A 24,132-nucleotide genomic window follows, 5' to 3' on the forward strand; every position below is an offset into this window, starting at 1 on the left:
ACGCCTTTCTACCAGCACCTCACCTCACCACTCCACCGATGCTATTTGACCACTTTAACCGCTCTTGATAAATTGCTTCAAATTCGTTATTCACCAACGGTTGGATGTAGGCGTGCGAGCCTCGAATGATACAATAAAAATCGAAATACAATATATATATATGAAGTTTTTATGCACGGAAAGTGTGTAGATTCTGTGCAACTTGATTGAAAGACGCAAAAAAGTCACCTTCGTTTCACATTATATGGTTTTGACCGTACGGCAAAAAAATCTAACGGCGACATTTTTTTAGTGGCGGGAAGATCATGGCCATTTTCACATTACACGGCGACGGTTAAAAACCGAAACGGCGCCGTATAACAGCCGTCCACTTCCACTGTATTCACGGCGCCCAGATGGTCACCGATGACTGTACGTGACGCACGCTTTCACATTAAGCGGTTTTAAATCATACGGTCAGTCGATTCATTATAACCAAACAGCACAACACTCAACCACGAACTGAGCTTGTGACGGAAAAAAATCGTGCATAAACCGTATAGTGTGAAAATAGCATGAACTTGTTGCCGATTCGGATTATTTACTGTTCGATTTTTTCCGTACGCTTAAAACCGTACAAATAGTGTGAAATACGGGTAAAACAGTTGGACTCGATCATACCTACAATGTGGATAAATTCAAACAGGTAAAACAGAATTATTATTAGTCAGTCACTTGAGGTCTATTCGGTGACAAATTAAAAGGGGCAAACGCTACCCCTATTTTCATTTTCACCCCAATCGCCATTACCAATGTCAAATTCTAGTGTCGAAGAAGAAATAATCGATATTCTTAAGTGGTTCAACACTAAGAACAGTCGAATAATTGGTAGAAAATCCCTAGAGTAAACAATATCAAATAAAGATTATAATTTTAAGATAAACGCTATAAGTTTATCTCGGAGACAAGATCTCTAATAAAACTGACATCAATATATCCATCCAGATAAAACTCACCCCTAGAAACAGACGTCGTCTCGCTTCGTGGAAACTTATTAAAATCACAATTAAAATTTAACGACTTGTGATCCGAAACGGACCCCTTTTGACCCGCAATGAAAGCTGCGGCCGGACCGCCCCAAAGAAGTAAAGGTCGCTTGACCCATTCGCTTAATCTATACATATTTATATAGACCTTTCTTTTTGGGGGAGGGTTTGGTTTTATAGGGTAACATTTCACAAATTGCGGCCTTTTCTTCGAGGGCGGCGTCATTGGCTAGGGATTTCGTTTCTTTTGACGTTGGTTTTTAAGCGCATAAATCATAAAAAATAGAAAGGTAGGTAGGATAAGTTTTCTAAAAATACTTATAATTTTTGCGAGTACGATGGTTCTGATAAACAAAAGTGAGACAAATTCAAACCCCATAACATAATATGTATAATAAAAGTATGAACCTCAAAAACATACATGAGACTTGGCGCCTAATGAGACTTGAACCCACATCCAACACACTCTTGGTGTCACCTTTTCCGATTAAGCTACCAAATCCATTTAAAATTTCCTAACACCCATGGGTCTGAGATGTTATTTAAAATTTCGTAAATAATTTTAATATTATTGGAAACAATATTTTAGTTTTTGGCATAGGTACCTACATATGTACGTATACTTGCTGATACTTATTGTTTTTATTTAAACCTGAATAATAAATAAGAATTGAGAATGTAACATTCTTTATTGAACGTAGATAATTTAGTACAAGTAATTTTTTTTCAAGAATTTTCTGACGTTCTTCCGTGTTTTCGACAGTCTAATTTATTTGTTTTATATATTATATAGTGAACATAACAAATTATACATTGAATGACATTATGACACGAAGAAAATAAGTAACAATATATAATCAAAAAATCGTGTAATAAAAAAGGGTAGAACATACTGGCGCAAACCCAGTGGATTATGTTCGAGTTCTGCAGGGTGTCGTATTTTTTTCTAGTAAGTTATATTTTTCTGGGTGTATGTAAATACAAAAATCATAAAAAAGCCTATTTTATAATTTTATGACAACGTCCACATAAAATCACCCTCACGCAAGTGGAATATATCAATATACGTAGCGATTTGGTTGAACACAGTTATTTTCTCCTTGATTGGCATTACCAATGGCAGGATAGTTCTGGACTTTATAAAAGCAAACAACTGATGGTATTAGTTTATGACCGAAGACTCAATACTACTAAGAAAACCGGGTGTTCCGGATGCCGCCAAAGAGTACGACACTTCGTACCTTTGTGGCACAGCCTCAAAAGTTCCGTCGTCGTGACCGGCCCTTGCTCACTCTGCAGCGGTGCTACAAAAGCGATCTACGCGTTGCAGGTCTGTAATGGCGGGAGGCGCAAGAGTAGGCGATGGATCGAGGGAAGTGGTGCGAACTTGTGCTTGCCCTATGCCCCAATACTGGATCGTGAGATGGTGAAAGAAGAAGAATAATAAAAAGTCAGTAAAATAATTGCGAAAAATTTCAATCATACGTCCATATTTTAGCCGCTGTCGAGTATTAAATATGTACAAACCTGATTCGAACTATAATATCGTAAGATCCGAAGAGACCCGGAAAGTACGCAGGACGAAGCACGTTATTTGTAGTGTGTCATGTTACATTTCACGTGACATGTCTACTTCTTCCCGCTTTTTTGAAAGCGTCATGTCAACAAACAACTTATTTCCGCCCACAAGATCTAACTCCGGGATTAGATTTAGTGCAGTACGGATGTGCCCGGTTAACATTTAGATACAGTTTCAACGCCATTTGTAGTTACTTCCTTTTGGACAGGAAGGGTTCGCAGTTCATAATTCCAGCCAAGATGAAGTTCCAGCCATCACACTTAAAACATAAAGCTAAGTAATCATTACCATCTTAGAAGAAATACTCTATGTCCCGTACCAAGTGAACGCTTCTCAAATTTGTATTAAAATTTGTATTTGTTTTCGTATCATTTTAAATTTCAATGTAAATTGGTTGTGTGTAATTAAATAACACTTTTAACGATTAAGCTGTGTTCTTATTTTTATTTTGTTATATTTAATTTGTAAATACACACCTTTCAAGGCGCCCAAAAATTATAATTTAATATTTCAAACGAGTTTACAAATGACATTTTATTTGAGGTAGATGATGATTTATAAAGCATTCTTTACAGAAGGTTTAAGTTAACAGAAAGCCGAACTCATATGCTGTGAGATTAATAGTACTAAATATTTCATGTTTTATCGATTGAATTAGTTGGCACTCCATGTTTAACAATTGTGTATTACAATTGTTAAACTTCTTCTCTATTATCATTCTAACGATACTACTTTACACTTTTCCTTTTTTTTAAATATGACAAGTGCCTTCATACAAAATGGCAATCATATTATGGTCACTAAACGAATTTGCACAAAAAACTTATAGTATCATTTTTATACTTAAATATGAGATAGTAAGTAGTAAAGTTTATCTCAGTACTAGCGAACAGATACGCCGAATAACAGTAAAATGTTTTGAATTCTGTTAGAAACAAATAATAAAGATCAACCAAGGATTACCGCTTGACCGCAGAGTATCGAATCGGAAAACTCTGAGGTGAAATTGACGGCACGTGCAATGCGCATACAAGGAACCGAGTGGAGTGAACACGGAATGCAATAATTTCTTTTGAGTTAGTTAGAAAAACTTTGAGTTCTTGTGAAAGTAAACCGTCTACGCGATACGTCGTGGTTTACCCCATCTCGTCTGTGATTCTATATTATTTCATGCCTAGATTTTAGTAGAGAAGATTCAATTCTTATCACGAATGATGCAAGCAGTAATATTATAAATGATTGGTAATGTAATATTTCTTCATATTTAAACTATGCACAGCGCGAGAAAATACTGGCACCAATGTAACTACAGTATATTTAACGAATAATTCACAAGATTTAAGAATGTAACATTCTAATTATTCAACATACATAATTTTTATAAACACTTCTGAGAAAATACATTATAACCAATAGAACAAAATCTTTTTGAAAAAAGTAGGATCGAACCTGCATCTCTCGGGTTTCGCGCCCATGCACATAGACCACTATGCTAAATGTACCTTACTTATTTCTCTTATAATACTCACTGAAGCGCTTTCTAAATTTAGCTAATGTTGGCTATCGGCTTTTGTATTTTAAATCAAAGTAGGTATACTTTAATTACTAACCGACGTCACGGATTACTACAAGATATTTTAGTGTTGTAGCTTCCTTGAACTTGCTAATAATTTTAATTAATTACTTTTTTTATTCAACAAATAATTCACAAGATTTAAGAATGTAACATTATAATTATTGAACAAAATGTGGGATGGTTTCCGATTCAAATGTGAATTTATACGTATCCGTTAATGACTTATATTATATTTTTAATCAAAACTGTATTTTGGTGTCAGTTATTATCAGGCAACAGTAGAAAGCGCTGTATTAATAATCAGTGCGCTTCCCAGATACGTACATAAGTATCGACGTTGCATTACTAAAATCGGTGATGTGACAATTTTGTCAGAACGTTTTTTTTTATTTTAATATTTTCTATTCGTTTATATCAGATCTCAAAGATTAGTAAAATTCTGTATATAACACAAAATATAAATATAATTATACAAATCTGGATCCCAAAAACCCGAGTCGGAAAAACGACTCACAGTATAAAATTTACATCAGTTAGAATATAAAAATCTCCGATGTGCATGTCTTATACTACTATTATTAAAAGCACTCAATGATGACGAGCTTTAAGTAGTGTAATCAAAGCCTACCTTCATTGCTGTGCTTATAAAGCAGTTTTATCTTCTGTAAAATTTAAATTTAAATCACTCGGAGAATTTAACAGTATTGATCAGTTAATTGTATTTATTGTGATTGTTTTTATAATATTTACATTGCTAATAACTTGTTTTTTTTTAAATATCATGTAATGAAATAATAAGTTGTAATATCTAAAATACGTTTTATTAATAAATGAAATTATAGTGACAAAATGCCCCTCGTGTAGTTAAGTGACGTGACTGCACTGGCTGCAGCCGCATCTCATCCACTGGGAGAAAGAACCCCATCCATTTGCGTTGGCGCTCAAGAGGCAGTCGTAGCACTAGTAACAAGTCTTACGCAAGCCTTCGTAAGTTTTGCCAACTAATAACAATGTGTGTTAACTGGCGAAGTTGCGAAGTAACGGCCAAGTGGCGGCTGGATGACGCGAGGGTTATAACGAGGCAGGCCCTTTTCATCTCCACAGTGATTAAGGAAAATAGTGCACAGAGCCGGTGAGATATTGGGTTTCCAATTATAAGTATACAATTAATAACTCATAAAAAATAGTTTCAGTTGTTATTTAAGGCTTATATTTCAGCTGAGGCAGGCTTTAAAATGATCGTGACTACGCGACGTTCAGATTGTGCAAACGACGCGTGACAAACAAAACATAATTTGTCATAAAAATTCAACATGCGTCCATTTAATGTTGTGTTTATTGTTATTTAAGTAATAATAATAATAATATACCTATTCATTGACATGTTTTGTTTTTCGAGTAAATACGTAACGTTTTTTAGTCATCTTTACACGGTTTAAGAATTAATTCCTCCAACGCCATCACAAAACAAATTCACGTGCTGACAGGTCGATTATCGCTCTCCGATTGGCAACGCGTGCGAAATTACGTCCCACCTATTGCTGAAAATTATTTGCCGTTTCACTGAAATATGCTCTTGGGATATTACGTCACTACGGGAGTTTTAGTGATAATAAATCGTCGTCGGGCACGTACATTTTTCGAACGGTACGACCACTTAATGAAAATAAATATAATGTAATATTGAACATACATAACTTGAAAACATTAACCCACTAGAAAAAATAAAATTTGAACAAAAAAATACGATAGATTTGACCCGTATAACCACTGGTATCGCGCACAACTGTTCCATTAACCAATTATACGAGCATTCTGAATAATTGCGACAATTTAAACAAGTAGGTCATAAATTAAATGCGTATTAAATTGCATTTTTGTTGACTATCGGTTTTTTTGTATCAAATCAAGGAATACTAATTATTTTAATTACTAACCGACGCCCAACTCTCGCCAATTATTTTAGTTATAACATCTACTTGAACATGCTAACAATTAAAAAAAAAAAAACTATTTCTTTTAATTCCCAAGATTTTGAGAATTTGACATTCCAAATATTGAATACACATAACTTCAAAACATCTCAGATATATACCTAGCCACTAGAAAAAATCATATTTTAAAAAAAATACTAAGCTCCGCGAGATTTGAACCCGTATAACCAACCACTGGTATCGCACCAACCGCTATATGCTTGATTAAAGGTGACAACACCCAAGCCACTTCCCTATAGTTGTCTTTATTGGTCCTATCAATCTGATTTTTTCGCCAATCGATTGTCCTCTATATAAAAAAATATGAAAAATATGGTATCGATCTACTTTTTAAGATAGCGAAAGTGGCGTTTAATATCTGTGTGCATCGCAAATCCTAACTCACCACACACCGCCTTGGAGCAGTGTTACAAACGTAAAACAAGCTGATAATTGAATCATCATCATTAAAAGCATTTTGATGAACAATCATAAAAAATGCAAACGACAATATATACGGTATACGTACATTATCACAAACGACAAAGGAAGCCGACAAATATGACGACTAAAAACTCTTGTTAAGACATATTTTTTGATAAATTCTAAATTTCCACAGCCTTATATTATGTCAAGTCGACAGTCAATACGGATGCAATGTGATAAATAATACTTATTTATGACGATGACGTAAAATGGTATGATAGGTTTACATTGAAAATATAAATATAATAAAATATACCTGTGATAATAAAACATATCTCCACACTGTTGGGTACTGTAGAGGTTTCGTATAACTCTACAAACTGTCCTGTTGTTGTCTGTGGTCATTGATAGACTACAGATAACAACGCAACGATCATCAAACAGTTGTCTTTCGGCCTAGCTACAATGTAGTCGATACGCCCCGCTCTTCCGCGTATCCTTCTAAATTCAAAATTCAATCTACCTAACAACCAATATAAATGTGACAGTCATTTACTCTGTGCCGTGTTTATACTAAATTTATTACTACAATATAAAACCATGGAAATACCATCTCTGTGTATTATTCATTACGTCCCGAAACACTCCATGTCACGCATACGTCCGCAACCTTCAGAACAGATATTCACAACATCGGGGACCCCCGATAGTACCATTATTGTATACCATTTGTTTGTATTAAATAAAATGATTTTTTATAAATCTAATGCAATATTTATTTATTAAATGGATAACTAAATTAATTTAAAGACAAGCGCCTACGCATCGAGCGTTTAATTTAATAATGTTAGTAGTTTTACAAGTTAAATGGCTCTTACAAGATTTGCTTAAAATTTAATGTTCAAACAAGCTTATAACTTGTCGCTAATATAAAGCTACCATTTTCAATTATAACAGCATTATAATTAATATTAGTATGTGGGTGGCATCAACAACGCGAAGCTCTTTAGAAACACATACATTTGACAAGACGTCAGCAGTGAAAAATGGATACAGTGAGAATGGGAGAATTTTAATGGAATATAGATAACTAAGATAAAGAAAATACATAGTTCTGATACTAACACTCATGAGAAAATATGGCAAATAGAAAAAATCTTTTTCGAAAAAAGTAAGATCATGCCATCAACATAATGTCACACCACTCCAAACAAGCGTCGTGCACGCGTCGCGAAACAAATTGTCATTAGCCCATCCACACTGTGGCAGCAAAATCCTCTATGTTCGCGAGAAAACCAGACTTTAGTTATAGTTAATGCTTGCAGGTCTATATCGACAATTAGAAGCACACTGGTATGATTGATTAATTAATTGTTTTTCAATTTGTGTATGAGTCAGAGTATGGACCCAATAGATTGAGCAAGTGCCGACGTCCATTTCTCGTAAAAACAAAATCTGTTATTACAAACTTCCGCTCTGTGGAGGTCCATATTATTAGAATCGGATATGGTCGGGAAACAAGTATTATCCTGTAGACGCAAGCTTGCATGCATGAATCAAAAAAATTGGAAGCTTCTGAATTTTCATGCGACAGTAGGGGGTTTTTTTACGGTTTGGGTACGCCTGCGCAGTAGAACGACAGTGGCGAACCTGCCTGCAAAAAAACGAACGATACTCAATTTGAGGTTAACCGATTTTCACCAACTGTTAAATAGTACCATGAAATGACAACATCGCGTCTCGCTTACTCTTGAAGAATGAGTTTGGAGGACAGTCAACACTTTTACGTGTAAACAGTTTGTCACGATAGTTTAAAATACACAATATTTCTGACAGTAAATCTATGCACGTATACAGGCGCTATTACATACAGTCGAGTTCGTAAGGTGATTGAATGATTTGATTGAATATTGATTGAGATCCACAAACCTTTTTGCAGTACTCCAAGATATCCATCTTGTCCTTCATGCACGTGGCACCAGCCGTCGGCTTGGTTGCGAGGTCCGTCTCCCATCGTCCTTGGTCGTTCATGAACTGGGGGTGGTAGGTGGCGCCAGGGTCGCACAAGGCCGCCACCTGCGGCTCGAAGTGAGCAGCGCTTCCGCCTGATGATGATGCCAGTGTCTGCAAAGAGAAGAAATAATTTTAATAAGTTTTATGGATGAAGTATTCATAATTGTATCACAATATTATTCTATCTCTCCTTCTTAGTGAAGCATGAATACATGGGGAATGGCTACACGATCCACGTTTTAGTGAATATAGAGAAATAATAAATCTTTCTCTCAAGATTTAAAATATTATTTTTACGCACGTGTCTTGATAAAATGAGAAAACCTGATTTTGCTATATATTTTTATAGTGCCTTTTTAACGAGCTACATGACAAAGCATGAAAATAATCCTTGTATCGTGTAGAAAATATTATTATACCAAGAATTCTTTCGATTAAAACATGTTTCTTTTCCAACTATAATAACAATATCAATAAAATAAAAATATGCCAAACCGAACACATTCACCGTGCTGTAGAAAAGTAGGCACTAATCTAAGGGGCATCCATAAACTGAAACCGTGTACCATACAAAACTTATAGTTTCTGGTCATGAAAATATATTTTAAAAATATATAAGTTTGTAAGTGGAAGTGTATGATATACTATAAACGGATATGATCAGATGCTTATAATATACTTTGTGAACAATGAACATAATATGTTTCCATGAACAGAAATCATAAGTTTAGTATGCACACGGTTCTAAACCGTATACGGTTTCAGTCTTTGAATGGCCTCTAAGCCCCTTTTCACATTACACGGCGACGCTTAAAAATCGAAACGGCGCCGTATAGCAGCCGTCAATTTGAACTGTATTCACGGCGCCTGGACTGCCACCGGTGACTCAGTGATGTACGTGACCTATTGCACGCTTTCACATTAGTTTTAAATCCTACGGTCCGCACAACCACAAACTGAGTTTGTGACGGAAAAAAACCGTGCATATACATAATTTTGAAAAACCTACACATAAACATACACATAAACTTTCGGGATTCGAACTCATCTTTTACTTCCCGGGTGAGATTATCCAGTACCTACTCTACCGATCCTTTTACAAGTCATGCGAATAATATTAACTACTACGTTGTCTGAGGTGTTTCAAATTCAAAATAGGACTTTTATTAATACGAAGTTTTGTAGGTACCTCCATACCTTTTCTATAATTGTGTCAACTGTCAATAATTATTGTTGTTGACGCTTCAGTAAGCTGTTTGACATAATATTGTAGTTAAATATAATTGGAGATCTTGGCTTCAAATTTATGACTTATTAGAATTAAATTCGAGTTATATAAACAATTAAAATTAAAATTTGCATTAACATTTTTCAAAGTCATAATGTAGGCCATTAGGTAATGTAAATGGCCGATATAAGCTGATAGCAGCGCCGCGTTTGAAAATGGAACAGCGGAAAAACTTTGGCGGGTTTTTGTGGAAGGGAAACAAAGCGGGCTCCGAGGCGAGCGCGGGAAATAATACTGAGCGGTCGGCAGACACTGTTTAATAACTGCATTTTGCAATCTGTGTGCCTGCAGGGTTAGATAATACACAGAATGGGATTTCCCCAAAATAAATTTAATATACTGTTTCAATATAATGTACATAGTTAACGTTTACTGTAGTTATATATTGTCGCTCTCAAGGCAAAACCTTTTATCAGAAAATAATGAGTGCATATTATTACATTATTGTAATAAATGAGAATAAAATTCAGTTTTTGATGGCGTAGCATTCATATTTGTACAGTAGGAATGCGTGAAACGACAATTTAATTGAGAGTATTTTGTGAACTGAAGGATTGGATATCGACTAATTTGATCGTGTGAATAAATTATTTACCTTTTCTCAATCCAGCGCATCCATTCTATACAGAAGACTACTATCAGCCGGTAGGTATCGGCGGTTAACTAGGGTAGTTTATGAAATGTTAGTATTAAAGTAGTATAATTATTGTTACAATAAGTTAGCCGTCTAAACAGTCGAAACTGTCAAACTTTACCACAGCCAAAAGAGGTGCTGTTAAAACTTAGCACTTATTGTAACAATTACAACTAACTTGATGCAATTGTTACAATAAATGCTAATACTTAGATACAAACCTTCCCTAGATAGCTGCCGTAGCGACCGAAAGCAGTCTTTCGGGTGTTGCTACAAGCGTGTTATAAGTTTGAGCCCCGCCAATAAGTTAAAAATCAATTCCATAACCGTGTTTAAATTACGATATAAATGTACATTGATGTGAATTAGTAGCAAAATAAATGATCATAATGTACACACTATGCTTCACGTGAATAATTTATATAACATTTATTGGTTAAGGATTCTTGGCAGATTTTCATAATGAATGGTTGAAATAAATTCGTTCCAACACATACAGATATTGTGCAGGAGTTGAATACGAACCCATGACCGATGGATTCTGAAGTTGGCATTCTAACACTCGTCCGGTGTGTTGCATTAGCGTGTATTTCCGAAAAACTTAACTATATCGTCGATCCAACGGTTTTTGGTTCTACGTTTAAAATGTTTTTTTTTGGCCAATACCATTTTTAAAAAGGCACTAAAGATGTTGGGCTTTGTTTTGCGTACTTCCCGGGTCTTTTCGGATGTTACGGTACTAAAAATTCTCTATAACTCATTAGTTAGAAGCAGACTTGAGAGTGGGTTTATCGTTTGGGCCCCGCATCAGTTGAAGTACGGCCTTATGGTGGAGAGAGTCCAAAAGAAAATTTTGAGACTCCTTTACTTTCGGCTGTATGGATATTATCCGTGGCTCTATCCGACTGATTTTCTCTTAGGGATGTTTACATACTGTAGCTTAAAATTTAGAAGGGATCTTTATTTAGCTACATATTTTTTCAGACTTATACGCGGCGTAAATGTGAACTCTGCCATTCTTGGTGGTGTTGACTTGTGTGTCTCTGATAATTACCCTAGGAATCGAGGGCATCCGTTGTTTGTTCTCCCACGGTGCAGAACTAACCTGCCATTAGTAATGCCAATTGGGATGGCAATAACCATGTTTAATGAAATCGCTTCGGATATTGATTTGTTCCACTTACGTGAGGGTGAATTTAGCTTTGAATTTATAATTTGTTATGTTCATTATATGTAAAATAAATAAATTTGATTTGAATTTGATTTAAATTTGATTATCACTGAATAACTAGATATGTCACATGAATAGTATCATCTGTACCCGACACATGTGTACTGAAACTGCCTAAGTTATTATATCCTCCATCGGATGCAGCGTGGGGGTGTACGGATCCTGAAAAATAGCTCCTCTCAGTCGGATCTCATCTTCGGGCTGTGTCATAGAGTCAATTCACCAATAATAAGGTCTATCTGATTTAGATTGCGGTAATTGGACTATTTAAAAAAAGAACAGTGGGGAAGTAGATGTTTCTAGAAGCCAGTCAAGTCGTACATTGGGTTGTTTTACAAATAGTGATGATAATAAGGCATATTTCCCAGATTTTTCAATAACTAAAGTACATGCTATCCAAATTATGATGGCTTTTATGCAAATCGTCTAGAGTGAGAGAGGGTCACGTAAAGAGTCTCACCGTGTCAAGGTTCGCGCGTGCAAGGAAAATAATAAAATTGAAAATAAACGAGGGTCGTTTGGAGAGTGCGTCGAGTGATGTGGTTTTAATCTAAACTGAAAAGCCACGCTCGTAAATCGAGAGTGCCTCCGGATAAATTCAATTTAAATTTCCCTCAGTTCAAAGCGCTTTAATTGTTATTACTATTATCCTTGCAGCTTCATCGGAAACCAATTTCAATGAATTAATCACTAAATGCTATATACACAGTAATAACAAAAACAAACAAAGTAAAATTGATTTGGTATTTTTCACATAACAATCACGATTGATCTAGCACCGTTCACTGATTTTTAGCACGAATCACTACAGAATGTTATAATCCAGGGCTCGAAATGGACCGGAGCGCACCGGAGCGCAGTTCCTGTTCGTGAAATCGGTAAAATTATCGCTCCGTCTCGTGGAAAAAATAATTTGACCGTCTGAGCTAAATAGGCCATATAATAGAAAATCTATCACACTTATTTTTATAAAATATACATAAAATTTGATAACTATGTATTGTTCTTCGGAAAACTGTCGAGCGCTCCGGTTCGTAAACTTTTCCATTTCGAGCGCTGTTCTAATCTAGTCTACGCCAGACACATCTATATATTATGAACTTATGAATATTACGAATTTTGAAACAATTTTGACAACTTTTGTACACAATGTGCAATGTTAGTCTAGTCCACGCCACACACATTTGTATATTATGAACAATAATTCCCATTTGCATCCAAAAACAAAACTGCAAGATCATTATAAACATATTAACTGTACGTAAATGTTCGGTAATAATTTTGACAACATTTGTACACAATTTTTAATGTTAACCGATGTCAAAATTCACAACTTTGCATTGGAGAAATGTATTTAAAAAAATATATAATATATTGGTGACTTTATTTATTTTGACAAACTATCCTACTAGAAAATAGTTGTAATACTTGTATCTTTGTCACGGTTTACCAGAATTTATTGGTAATAAAATACGTCAAAAACTGTAAAAATCTCAATATTCTTAACGCAAACACGGATTGGAAGAGTATTAAACAATGAAAATTCATATCGGTTTGAATACTTTTATGCTTTATGTGAATCTGCCCTATATTTTCTTTCATACGACAACTCAAACGTATAACCGTGTGTGAAAATGGTCGTAAACAGTCTTTTTTTCGCCGACGTCGCCGTTATGGTTTGGTAAGACAGGTTTTAATTGACTTTTAAAAACTAACCGACACTAATATACAAATACGTATGACTAACAAAGATTAATGTGGACTATTTATGGCGGATCTTAACAGCCTACCTCCACCCTTCGCTACTGGTAGGGGGTGGCACGAGGAATACGAACGAGTGTTAGCCAATTCCTTGTTTCGTATTTTTTTATACACTGAATCGAAAGGCAAGGTAGTTCAGTAAGCACAAAACAGGCACCTAATTACTATCCACGTAAATACAAAATATATTTGAAATCACAGACCCTAGAATAACCGCTAACGAGGTCCGGCGAAATCTACTACAGATATCAGCTCATCAATCCGCGGAAAACGCGATCATTAATTATTCGAAACTTTTACGTAGGATTCCGATTTTCATTTTGTAGAAATCCTGCTTTGTATTTCGGTGCATTAGCGAAATGGAAAGCTTTTGTTTTGATGGCCCATTGTGCTCCGCCGTCGGATTATTTGGTACGCTTTATAATGATTCCGAATTAATATTATTTGATACAAAAAAGAAAAATACAACAACCATATTTGCACAAACTTACGCTAGCGAAAGCCCGCAAAATCATATGCGTAAAACAGATCCACAAAATGAAGATATTATTTAACATCCATAATTTTGAAAACACTCATGAGAAAATGATATAGTCAATAGAAAAAATCTTTTTTGAAACAGGTAAGACACCCGGCAGGAATCGAACCTGCGTCTCTTGGATAGGTATCGCACCCTATGCATTACCCTACGCTACGACTGTCATGCTTAATTGCGATAAATTTTAACAACTGGCCTTTTTAATACCTGCTCATAAGCGCTCTCCAAATTGAGTTACGGTATGCGATCGGTTGTTGTATTCTAAATTAAAGTATTTATTACTTTAATTACTAACCGAAGTCACGGATCACTCCAATATTTTATGTTATAACTAACTTGAACTTGCTAATTTAATTTAGTAATAATAATTTTAATTAACTACTTCTTTTATTCAACGAATAATTCACAAGATTTTAAGAATGTACCATTCTAATTATCGAACATACAAACTTTTGAAAGCAGTCATGAGAAAATATATCCAATAGAAAAAAATCTTTTTTGAAAAAAGTAAGACACCCGGCAGGAATAAAACCTGCGTCTCTTGTGTATCGCGCCTTGTGCATTACCACTATGCTACGACTGCCATGCTAAATTTCGTCAAATTTTAACTATTAGCCTTATTGGTCTTACTTTTTTCAATTTTTTTTTTCTATTGGCTGTATTTTCTCATGAGTGTTTTAAAAATTATGTATGTTGAATGAATAAAAGAAATAGCTAATGAAGGTATTTGTACTACTACACTACTCCACCACTGCTACCTGGCTACTTTACCTAATCGTGATGATGTGTCATAAGTGTGTGATTCGTCAAAGTGTAGATATTGTCACTTGCCACTCACCCGACGTCAGACTAACGTGAACGCTTGTCTGATTAAATTAATAACTACTTGAATACTTAATCTGTACGCCAACTGTAATTTTTCTTGGTAAAATAAAAACCGTTCTCCACCAAGTTATTGGTTATTTGACTCGCCACCCTCCAGGTTTAACACTACCTACAGTGCCTATCTAATAGGGTTGGTAATTGGATAATTTACTCATGTTTGTAGAAGCTTTGGCAAATCTTATTACATTTAATTAACATATTAACCTCTTTTAAAGCAAAGTAATATATTATATTAATAATGGTTTCTCCAAAATACTAAGGATAACTGAATATTCATGATTAATAATCGCAGGAGTGATAGAGAGGGAGGATCCCATGACTTTCTGAGTGAAATACTTTGGCTGAGACAGATTCAAATTCAATTATTTTTACACACTTATAGTGAACATTACAAATTATTAATTTAAGACGTTCACACCATGACATTTATAAACAAAGAAATGTTATTAAAACAGTAATACCAATATAAAAAAAATAGATCAGCATTAATACTTTGGACGCTGAAGACGCACATGCGCGTAATGACCAGGCGGCCGATCGATGTACTTAACGTTCATTTTAAAAGTACTAATTAAAAAATCATTATATAGTCAGCAGCGAATGAGTTATTAAGTTATTAAACAGCAGAAAAGTGTAAATACAAAAAAATACACCGAAAGAGCTAAACAGATCGTATTGTATTAAGTAATTTATAAAACAACGTCCACCTATACTCATTCACACGTCGGTGGAATATATAAACATCCGAAGCGAGTTGGTTGAACAGCGTCATTGCCCTCCCAATTGACATCATCAATGGCAAGTTAGTCCTGCTCCTTGGAATCACAAACAACTGATGCTCTCGTTCAGATCATGTATCTTTGTAGTCTTGATAATAGTGTGACAACTGAAATAGCAATCGACTAATAAACCAACCTGTAGAATTGAATATAAGTAATAAATTTTACACTTTTATAAAATTGAATTCTACAAAGTAAATGAAAATGCGGTGAGTAAATTAGAATGGCAAGAAAAGTAAACAAAATGGCCGCTTATGTGACAAAAATGTTAAGTGGTAAAAGGCTATAAATAATTGATGGAAAAGATTAAAATTATTACATTAGTAAGGCGTAAATTAGTCGATAATATTCGATATGTAAGTACAACTTAATCTTGTGATTAATTAACGGGGGTAAATTACACTGATTAAAACCTGGCGGTAAAGGTAAACAAGATGGCTGCCCGCATGGTCGAAACGTCACGTTATAAACATATTGCGGCCGCTCGCAAAAAAGACCTCGTAAACTTTCGGGCGCGGGTGTGGGAACCCTTTGTTTGAACATTTTCATAAGCGCTTGGGATTTTATGCAAACACCGGCTCACAATGGTACGACTTAATTAGAGCGACGGGACACGTGGTGGGGGTTCAGCGGGTGATCGTAAAATGTCTAACAGATAAATCGTAAAAACATTACGTGCATTCCGGAAGGTTTACGAGGATAATATTATGTAATAAAAATCGGTCACAATCCACAATTTTATGGCGATACAGTTTTATTGGAAATGAAAAATATGAAATAACCGGCCGAGATTAGTGTAATAACTTATAACATCACCCTTAACTACTTAACTAGACTCAAAATGCCTCCCTATATTATTGTTAGTCAAAATTTATAATACGTATCGTCCATATCTACTACGTTATTTTGCCATTTTAAGCTGACCTGTTAATTAATATTCAATTACCACATTTAAATATCATGTTAATTATATCTAATGGCCAGGAGGTAATACAAATGCGCCAGTCACGTTGTCAGCACTAAATGAGTGAAACGGATATACGCAATAGATTATTTTTTATCACAGGTACAGTATACACAGATTTTCTAGAGATCGGTGTTTCAAAATTTTAGTTATCAAAAGCTTTATTTGGCATTAATTATTACTATAGGTACATACATAGTATAACTATCGCAAACAAAATAAAATAACAAATACTAAACGTAAAGCTTACAAACACAATTTAACGAGAGGAGTCTCCGTTGAAATTATGAGTAATGACAAAAATTCTGTTTCTATTAGGTATGTTGTCGCAAAAGTTATCAATGATGCTTTGCAATAATTAGATATTCTTACTGTCGCGTTATCCAAAATTCTGAAATACTTTTTTTCATTCAATTCCGCTTTTATCAAGGGCCGCGATCCATGAATTTGGGAAGCACTGCACTAATAGTCTCCTCCTAAAAGTGCCATTCAATGCATGACCTGCTGGCCACAAAGAACATTACCTACCCTCATTTCTTTCAGACATTGGATTCATGGGAGCTTTACCATATTATTTTTAAAACCAGTTGCTAAGGTGAGATAGTGCTGTTAAAGGAAAAAAAATGTGGGAAGAACAATAATTTGAAGTCATCAACGGTTGCAACAATTGGATATATCATTGAGTTTGTGCATTAGCGCGTTGTAATAATTCACATTGTCTCATTTTCTTAACAAATTTTAAATCGGGTAAATAAAAACTGTAGATACTTCCTGTTCACCCGTTGCTTTGTGATAAACGCGTGCAAGTGACGCGGCTTCGTGTAGTGGTTGGAAGAAGAGCTCTCTTCTCTCATCCCGTCGAAGCCTTCGTTTAGTTTTGGCGCGAGGTTTATGGCGCGAATCGCCATTACCCTGAGCACAAGTTTGCGTCTTCAACACAAGCCATGCAAACAAAATTTGTGTATAATATGGAAACGTAAACAATATAATATCGTGTCTACGGGTATAGTGAATATTTGAAGGTACACTTATGGACACTACAAGTTATTGAAATTGTAGGCATGGATTCAAGATGTATCTTCTTATCGATTGTTTCAGCATATTATCATAAAAATAAGTATTTAAATGGTTTACGGACATTGCGGAATCCATTATCTTTGACTCCAGGTATTACGTATTCAAAACGAGATTTTTCGGAAAACGGACGATTCGGTATCGCCGACTGGATGCCAGGACAACTGTACGACGGACATCTGGAAACCATACAGATTAATGGAATACACGAAGAAATACGTATGCGTTACGACTTTACGAAATGTTATATCTGAAATATATGACCGTATATTAAAGACCGTCCAACCTCTTTGGTTCGTATCGTACCGACATAAATATCATGTTTAAATAAAACACGGTTTGTATCAGTTTACACTTATCTCAATAAGCCGGCATCAAACAAATTTAAAAAATGGCCGATATACTGGATTATTTATTAGGTTTTCATTCTTGAATTCATGAATTTGCCAAAATCAGCTATGAAAATTTAATTAATGTTCATATTGAATCTAACAAAATAGGAGACTGTAAAGTGCATAGTTTCTTAACCGGTGGTCCGCGAAGATCTTTGGGTGGGCCACAAAAATTTTCTGCAGTTCAAATAGTATCCATTTTTAAAAGCTTATCTTAAATTTCAAGTAATAAATATCTTTCAGAACTCGTGCATCTAGAAGGGTTCACAATGAATTAACAAGTCATTTATGGAATGAATGACAATATTGTATATGGTCATAAATCGTTTCATAGAAGGACGGGAGCGTGGTTTACCTAGAAACGCAACATTTGAAGTGGGGATGTATTATATTTCGACAATTGTTTAAAAAATGGTGTAGGTAGATATAAATATATATTATTTTATTCCAATGTTGATGGTCCGCAAAATAGTTTTTGATTTTTTTGTGGTCCACGGATGTAAAAAGGTTAGGAACATTGGTTTAGTATATTTCCGATAGAAAGCTCACGGCGAACTGTGCCACGGTGAAATGTTTTAAGTACAATTTACATATAACCGTACGAACGGGGGCAGCTTGAGTAGAACTGACAGAGTGTATCGCGAGGTTTCGCAGTGTTATGGGGATGTCGATGTGAGGTTAGCAATATTCAGAGATTGTAATTAAGCGGGCCGCACACTTGGGAAGGCACGCGGGTGCATTTCCGTACCGCGACTCTAATAGACGGGCTGCCCCGTTTCAGATAACGACGCCTTCTGTCTGCCTTCGCGGCACTATGTCACAGTGGCGTCGAAAGAAACCCAACAATAATGATAAAATAAAATGATTTTAATATTTTTCAACAACAAATCAATTTCATAATGTTCGCGTGATTATTAATTGCATCGGTCGCTTACTCGGTAAAGCTCACCGCCCGGAATACGCTGAATTTGGTACATTTGTAAAGGGTGGGCGTAACGAAGATTCCACGACGATAGTTGGAACTAAAGTAAGAAAATATTTGAAAAGACTAGCAGTGTTTTCTAACTAGTGTGTCCTGATTATCTATTTCTCATCGGAAAGACATCACCGTATGACGTATACTATACGGTCTCCAATTTTATTAGTTACAATATGAACATTAATTCAGTCTTCATAGGTGATTTTGGCAAAATTCATGAATTAAATAATGAAAATCTAACCTAACCTAACAAATAATCCAGTATATCTGCTATTTTCAATATTTGTTTGCTGCTGGCTTCCTGTAAAGTGTAAACCGACATGAACCGTGTTTTATTTAGACATGAATTTTATGTCAGTAATATACGACCCAAAGAGGTTGGACGGTCCTTAATATACGGTCATATATTATGCAATGCGTTCTGTTCGGGAATCGAAAAATAAATGACAAACTTGGAACGTCTGGAACATTAGACTGAATCTAACTAAAACAATATATTATTATGTGTAGGGTCAACGAAATAGCATCGCCAGGATGACATTTAAGTAGTGTATTTTTTTAAGCTTCGCTATTAAGACTCTAATAGTAAGTACAGACGCACGTTATTGCTCGATGGTTTTACGCTGATTCCAAATGTCTCAACGTATGTACCAGGGAACTCAGAAATAATGGGAACTGAAATACACAACGGGTAAGGCGATAGCAGGTAACTGACTCGAGTAAGGAAGAATCCGGGCTAAACTGTCTAGAATACGTTTTACGTCGAATACTGAAAACTGCTCTCGGTTTATGCATTTACGCTCATTTAATGTTGATGTATTACACACACTATTGCACGTGCATAATGCGTGCTTCATTTTCGTAGGACACGCACACATTCAAAAGCCTTCTTCACCATGCGGCTTATTGAATATAGCCTATCGGTATTCTATTTATTATCTGTTCTGTGGTGTGTACCAACCATCTGGCTCGATAGTTTTTTGTTCGACATCGAACAAACTGCGCTATCCTAAAATATTTGAGTGAGGACGCACCGGCAAGGCTAGTGTGGCCTCACTCTCATTCGTGGTCGAAGTCATGGCGGTGCGACGGTGGCCTCACAGCGTCTTGAGACGAGCATGCTTCCAAGTCAACATGCTCGATCGAGCAAAACCGTCGAGCAAGAACGTGCGTGGGTACAAGGCATAAATTTCTATAGATCTTTGTCTTCTACGTTTTTGTGTCCACTATGTTTAGTCAAGATGCCCCAACGAAGAAAAAAACATCGTTTTAATTAATTACTTCAAATATTGCGTGACATTCCAGTAGCGAGCACGCCTTTGAAAATTAAGATTTTGTTGAGCAGAAACACCGGTATGTTTACAAGATTGTGCCGGCTGAGAAGATTAAAGCAAATTGCTAATGGCTCCGGCAATGATGGAAATTACTTCGCTGTTGTAGCGACGCCATGTTTACTCGACTGCACGACGGTTTTGTTGGCTGCCAACGTCAACATACTCGGTACATTATTATTAATATTAATCGCATGCCTCTGGATATTCATTTACGCAGTTTTCACTCAAATTTACTGTACGGTAGGGATGCAACACGAATATCAAGTGGCAGCACACATGACACGACGCGAGATTCAATTTGTTATGCTACCGGTAGGATTTATTTTATTGTATATATAGTCAGTCATATCAGGGGTTTTACCTGAATATTATTCATAATTAACTATTTCTTTTATTCAACGAATAATTCACAAGATTTAAGAATATATCATTCTGATTATTGAGCATATATAATTTTGAAAAAAACTTTCTGAGGGAATATATTATTATAACCAAAAAAAATCTTTTTTTGAAAATAAGTAAGCCAACCCCGGGGAATAGACCCCGTATCTCCTAGGTTTACGCCCTGATCCGTGCATTACCACTATGCTACGAGGTGACATACCAATTGCGACAAATTTTAACTATTGGTCAATTTTAATACCTACTCATCAGTGCTCTTCCAAATCAAGCTACGTTGGCAATCGATTTTTGTTTCTTAAATCAAAGTAGGTAACTATTTACTATTACTTTGATTACTAACCGACGTCGTGGAATTTCTCCAATATTTTTTAGAAGTAACTACTTGCACTTGCTAATAAATTTATAATTAACTATTTCTTTTTCAACGAATAATTCAGTAAATAGCTTGATTTGGAAGAGCACTGATGAGTAGGTATTAAAATTGACCAATAGTTAAAATTTGTCGCAATTAGTGTGTCACCTCGTAGCATAGTGGTAATGCACGGATCAGGGCGTAAACCTGGGAGATACGGGGTTCGATTCCCCGTTGGGTTGGCTTACTTTTTTCAAAAAAGATTTTTTTCTATTGGTTTTCATATATTCTCTCAGAAAGTGTTTTTCAAAATTATATATATATATGTTGAATATTATTCCCCTAACTAAAGGATATACTGCATATGCATAGTAGCATCCAGTCATAATATAAATATTATTTTTTTTTAAATTTAAACATGAAGTGATGATTTTGTCACACTCTTTTTAATTTACTGTGGTCACAATACATTATTTTTTTATTGGCTAAAGATTAATTTTAAAACACGTAATTCAAATAAACTAATTCTATATGTACGAAAGCTTCATCTTGTGGGGAATCGATTTTAGTAATGATGTTTTTACAGAATATAAATGATTCTCAGAAAAAAATAGTTAATAATTTGTAATCGTAAGTTTCATGATGTCAAATTTTCTACAAATCAAAAACCTACCATGTAGTCCCCTCGTTAGAGATCAGTCACATTATATCAGGCGAAGGGTGGAGGTAGGCTGTTAATATCCGACATAAATAGTGCATAATAAACTTTGTCAGTCAAAAGTATTTGTTTTCATTGAACTAAGATTAAAATGTGTAGACAGTGTTTGTTAGTTTTATAAATTCAATTAAACCTATATAATCCAAGCCATAGTAGGATGATGGTAAAAAAATATTCGCTTATCTTAGATTCTAAGATGAATATATTTTATCGATTATGGTTTAGTATAGGCAGTGCTTCATCAATTTTAAAAACTAACCAGCACCATCTGTAATATGTACCTATTCTTTATTCAACGAAAACGAATAAGTATGACAGAAAAAGTATGCACTATTTTGTCGAACTGCCCATAGCATACCTAAACTATTATGGTTTGGTTTAGACAGGGTTTAATTGAATGTTAAAAACTAGCCACCACCATCTGCAAATTGTATTGAATGACAAAGTTTAGTGTGCATTATTTATGTCGAATCTTAACAGCCTACTTCCACCCGTCGCCACTGATATCATACCCCTATTTCCCCTGAGGGTGTAACATCATATATGAGCATCTGTATACCTAGATACTTGATTACTAATGACGATCGACGCATAACAAAATTAAAGTAAATACTATAATAATTTACCCAACTAGGTATATTACTTATTATAATTTTGTTGTTCGCTAATGAAGGAAACTTACATAATAAAGGTTTAACAAAGTAACGAAGCGAGGGAGATATTCTCGGAAAAAACAACCCCAAAGTTTGTAGATGAAAACATATTGCTGAAAGTGCGCGCGAGAAAACTGGTGGGAAACCACATAAGACGCCTCGGGGCTGGCGTGGATATCATCACACGGTAGAAAATATTGCCATGGAGATGAACACGGCGAAATATTGCATGATGGAAGAAATCACGGAGACGTGATGATTTTGAGTGAACGGTCTTTCTGTACTGAACAGATGTGTATTCTTATCAGACTGCACGGATTATTAGATAAAAATGCTATTTAACATTTTTAAAAAATCATACACGTGTGAAATTCAATGTTATTTTATATATTGCATATTAATTAAAACGTAAACCAGAAGCTTAGATATTATAATTATAACAGTCACTGTCCAATATAATGAATCATTCAAAATATGTCACAATTGAAAGGTTGAAAATCTATAGGGTCTAAGTGCCAAAAAATTATATAACAAGTTTTTTACTTCAATACAATCTGTACAATCTTACATTGAGCTACTTTACGAGCTGTTTGTTGGCGAATTTACAATCTGCCTGTAAAGTCGCCCAGTGTAATCATTGAACAAGCTAACAAGTAGATTGTAAACAACCTACAGAGAAAGGTTGAAAGCCGGTCAACTTTACACGCTACGCGCCGGCGTGTGGGCCTACTGCGTCTGCGCAGTAGAGCGTAGTAGCAACCTCCCGGTAAAAAAACCAACTACGTTCTGTCAAAATAGTCGCTGGCTTGTGTCTTCTCAGCGAATGGAAAGTTTTGTGTGTCATCATCACAATCGCAGTAGCTGAATCGCTCGCTTTTAAATTCGCCAACAAACAGCTTGTAAAGTAGCTCAATGTAATTGACGCTTTAGACCCTATATATTTCAATTATTATTTATTGATTAAAGAAAATGATTCATATATGAAGACGTCCATTATAATTACTATATACCGACCCACTGACCATTAAATGCAATAATTAGCGCTATCCTCGAAGATATTTTTTAACACTCGCAATGAGAAAAAATCCGTGGGAGCCAAGTCAAAACTGTAGGATGGGTGATTTCACTGATGGTGTCCTCGCCCAACAGCAAAGCACAAGCTTCTAAAAATATTCACGAACTGTTTTCTAGAATATACCTGCCATGGCGTATATTTCAAATGTTTGAAACACAAACCTTCGGTCGCCTGCCTACTAAAAGTAAAACCTTAACTTTTTGGACATTTCTTTGGATGTTGCTTCCTCGGGTTGACAAATGTAATGGTCAACTTTTGTGGAAATTTGATTTAGTAATTTGGAAAAGCGTACATTACCACCAAGCGTTTATTGACCTTCTTCGTCATTTTCCATTAATGATAAAAAAACTGTACCGCTGTAAGATTGTACGAGGAACATGGTATTACATTGAATGACAAAAGCACACTAGGTTGTAGTGCCGAAGGGTGGAGGTAGGCTGTTAAGATCGGCCATAAATAGTGTACATTAAGCTTTGTCAGT

At 35.3% G+C, this 24,132-nt stretch overlaps 1 protein-coding gene across 1 annotated transcript in view; it reads right to left on the bottom strand.

Moving 5' to 3' along the window:
• Appl (amyloid-beta-like protein) overlaps positions 1-24,132 on the bottom strand; it is a 680,402-nt gene that overhangs the window by 165,178 nt on the left and 491,092 nt on the right. The window contains exon 2 of the mRNA XM_085949210.1: positions 8,509-8,703. Coding sequence (XP_085805336.1) covers positions 8,509-8,703 — 195 coding nt within the window. The remainder of the gene's footprint in view (positions 1-8,508; positions 8,704-24,132) is intronic.

The sequence above is a fragment of the Rhyacophila brunnea genome, unplaced genomic scaffold (genome assembly GCF_057557595.1).
Source record: "Rhyacophila brunnea isolate RB1 unplaced genomic scaffold, BYU_Rbru_1.0 scaffold_21, whole genome shotgun sequence".
Classification (NCBI taxonomy): domain Eukaryota; kingdom Metazoa; phylum Arthropoda; class Insecta; order Trichoptera; family Rhyacophilidae; genus Rhyacophila; species Rhyacophila brunnea.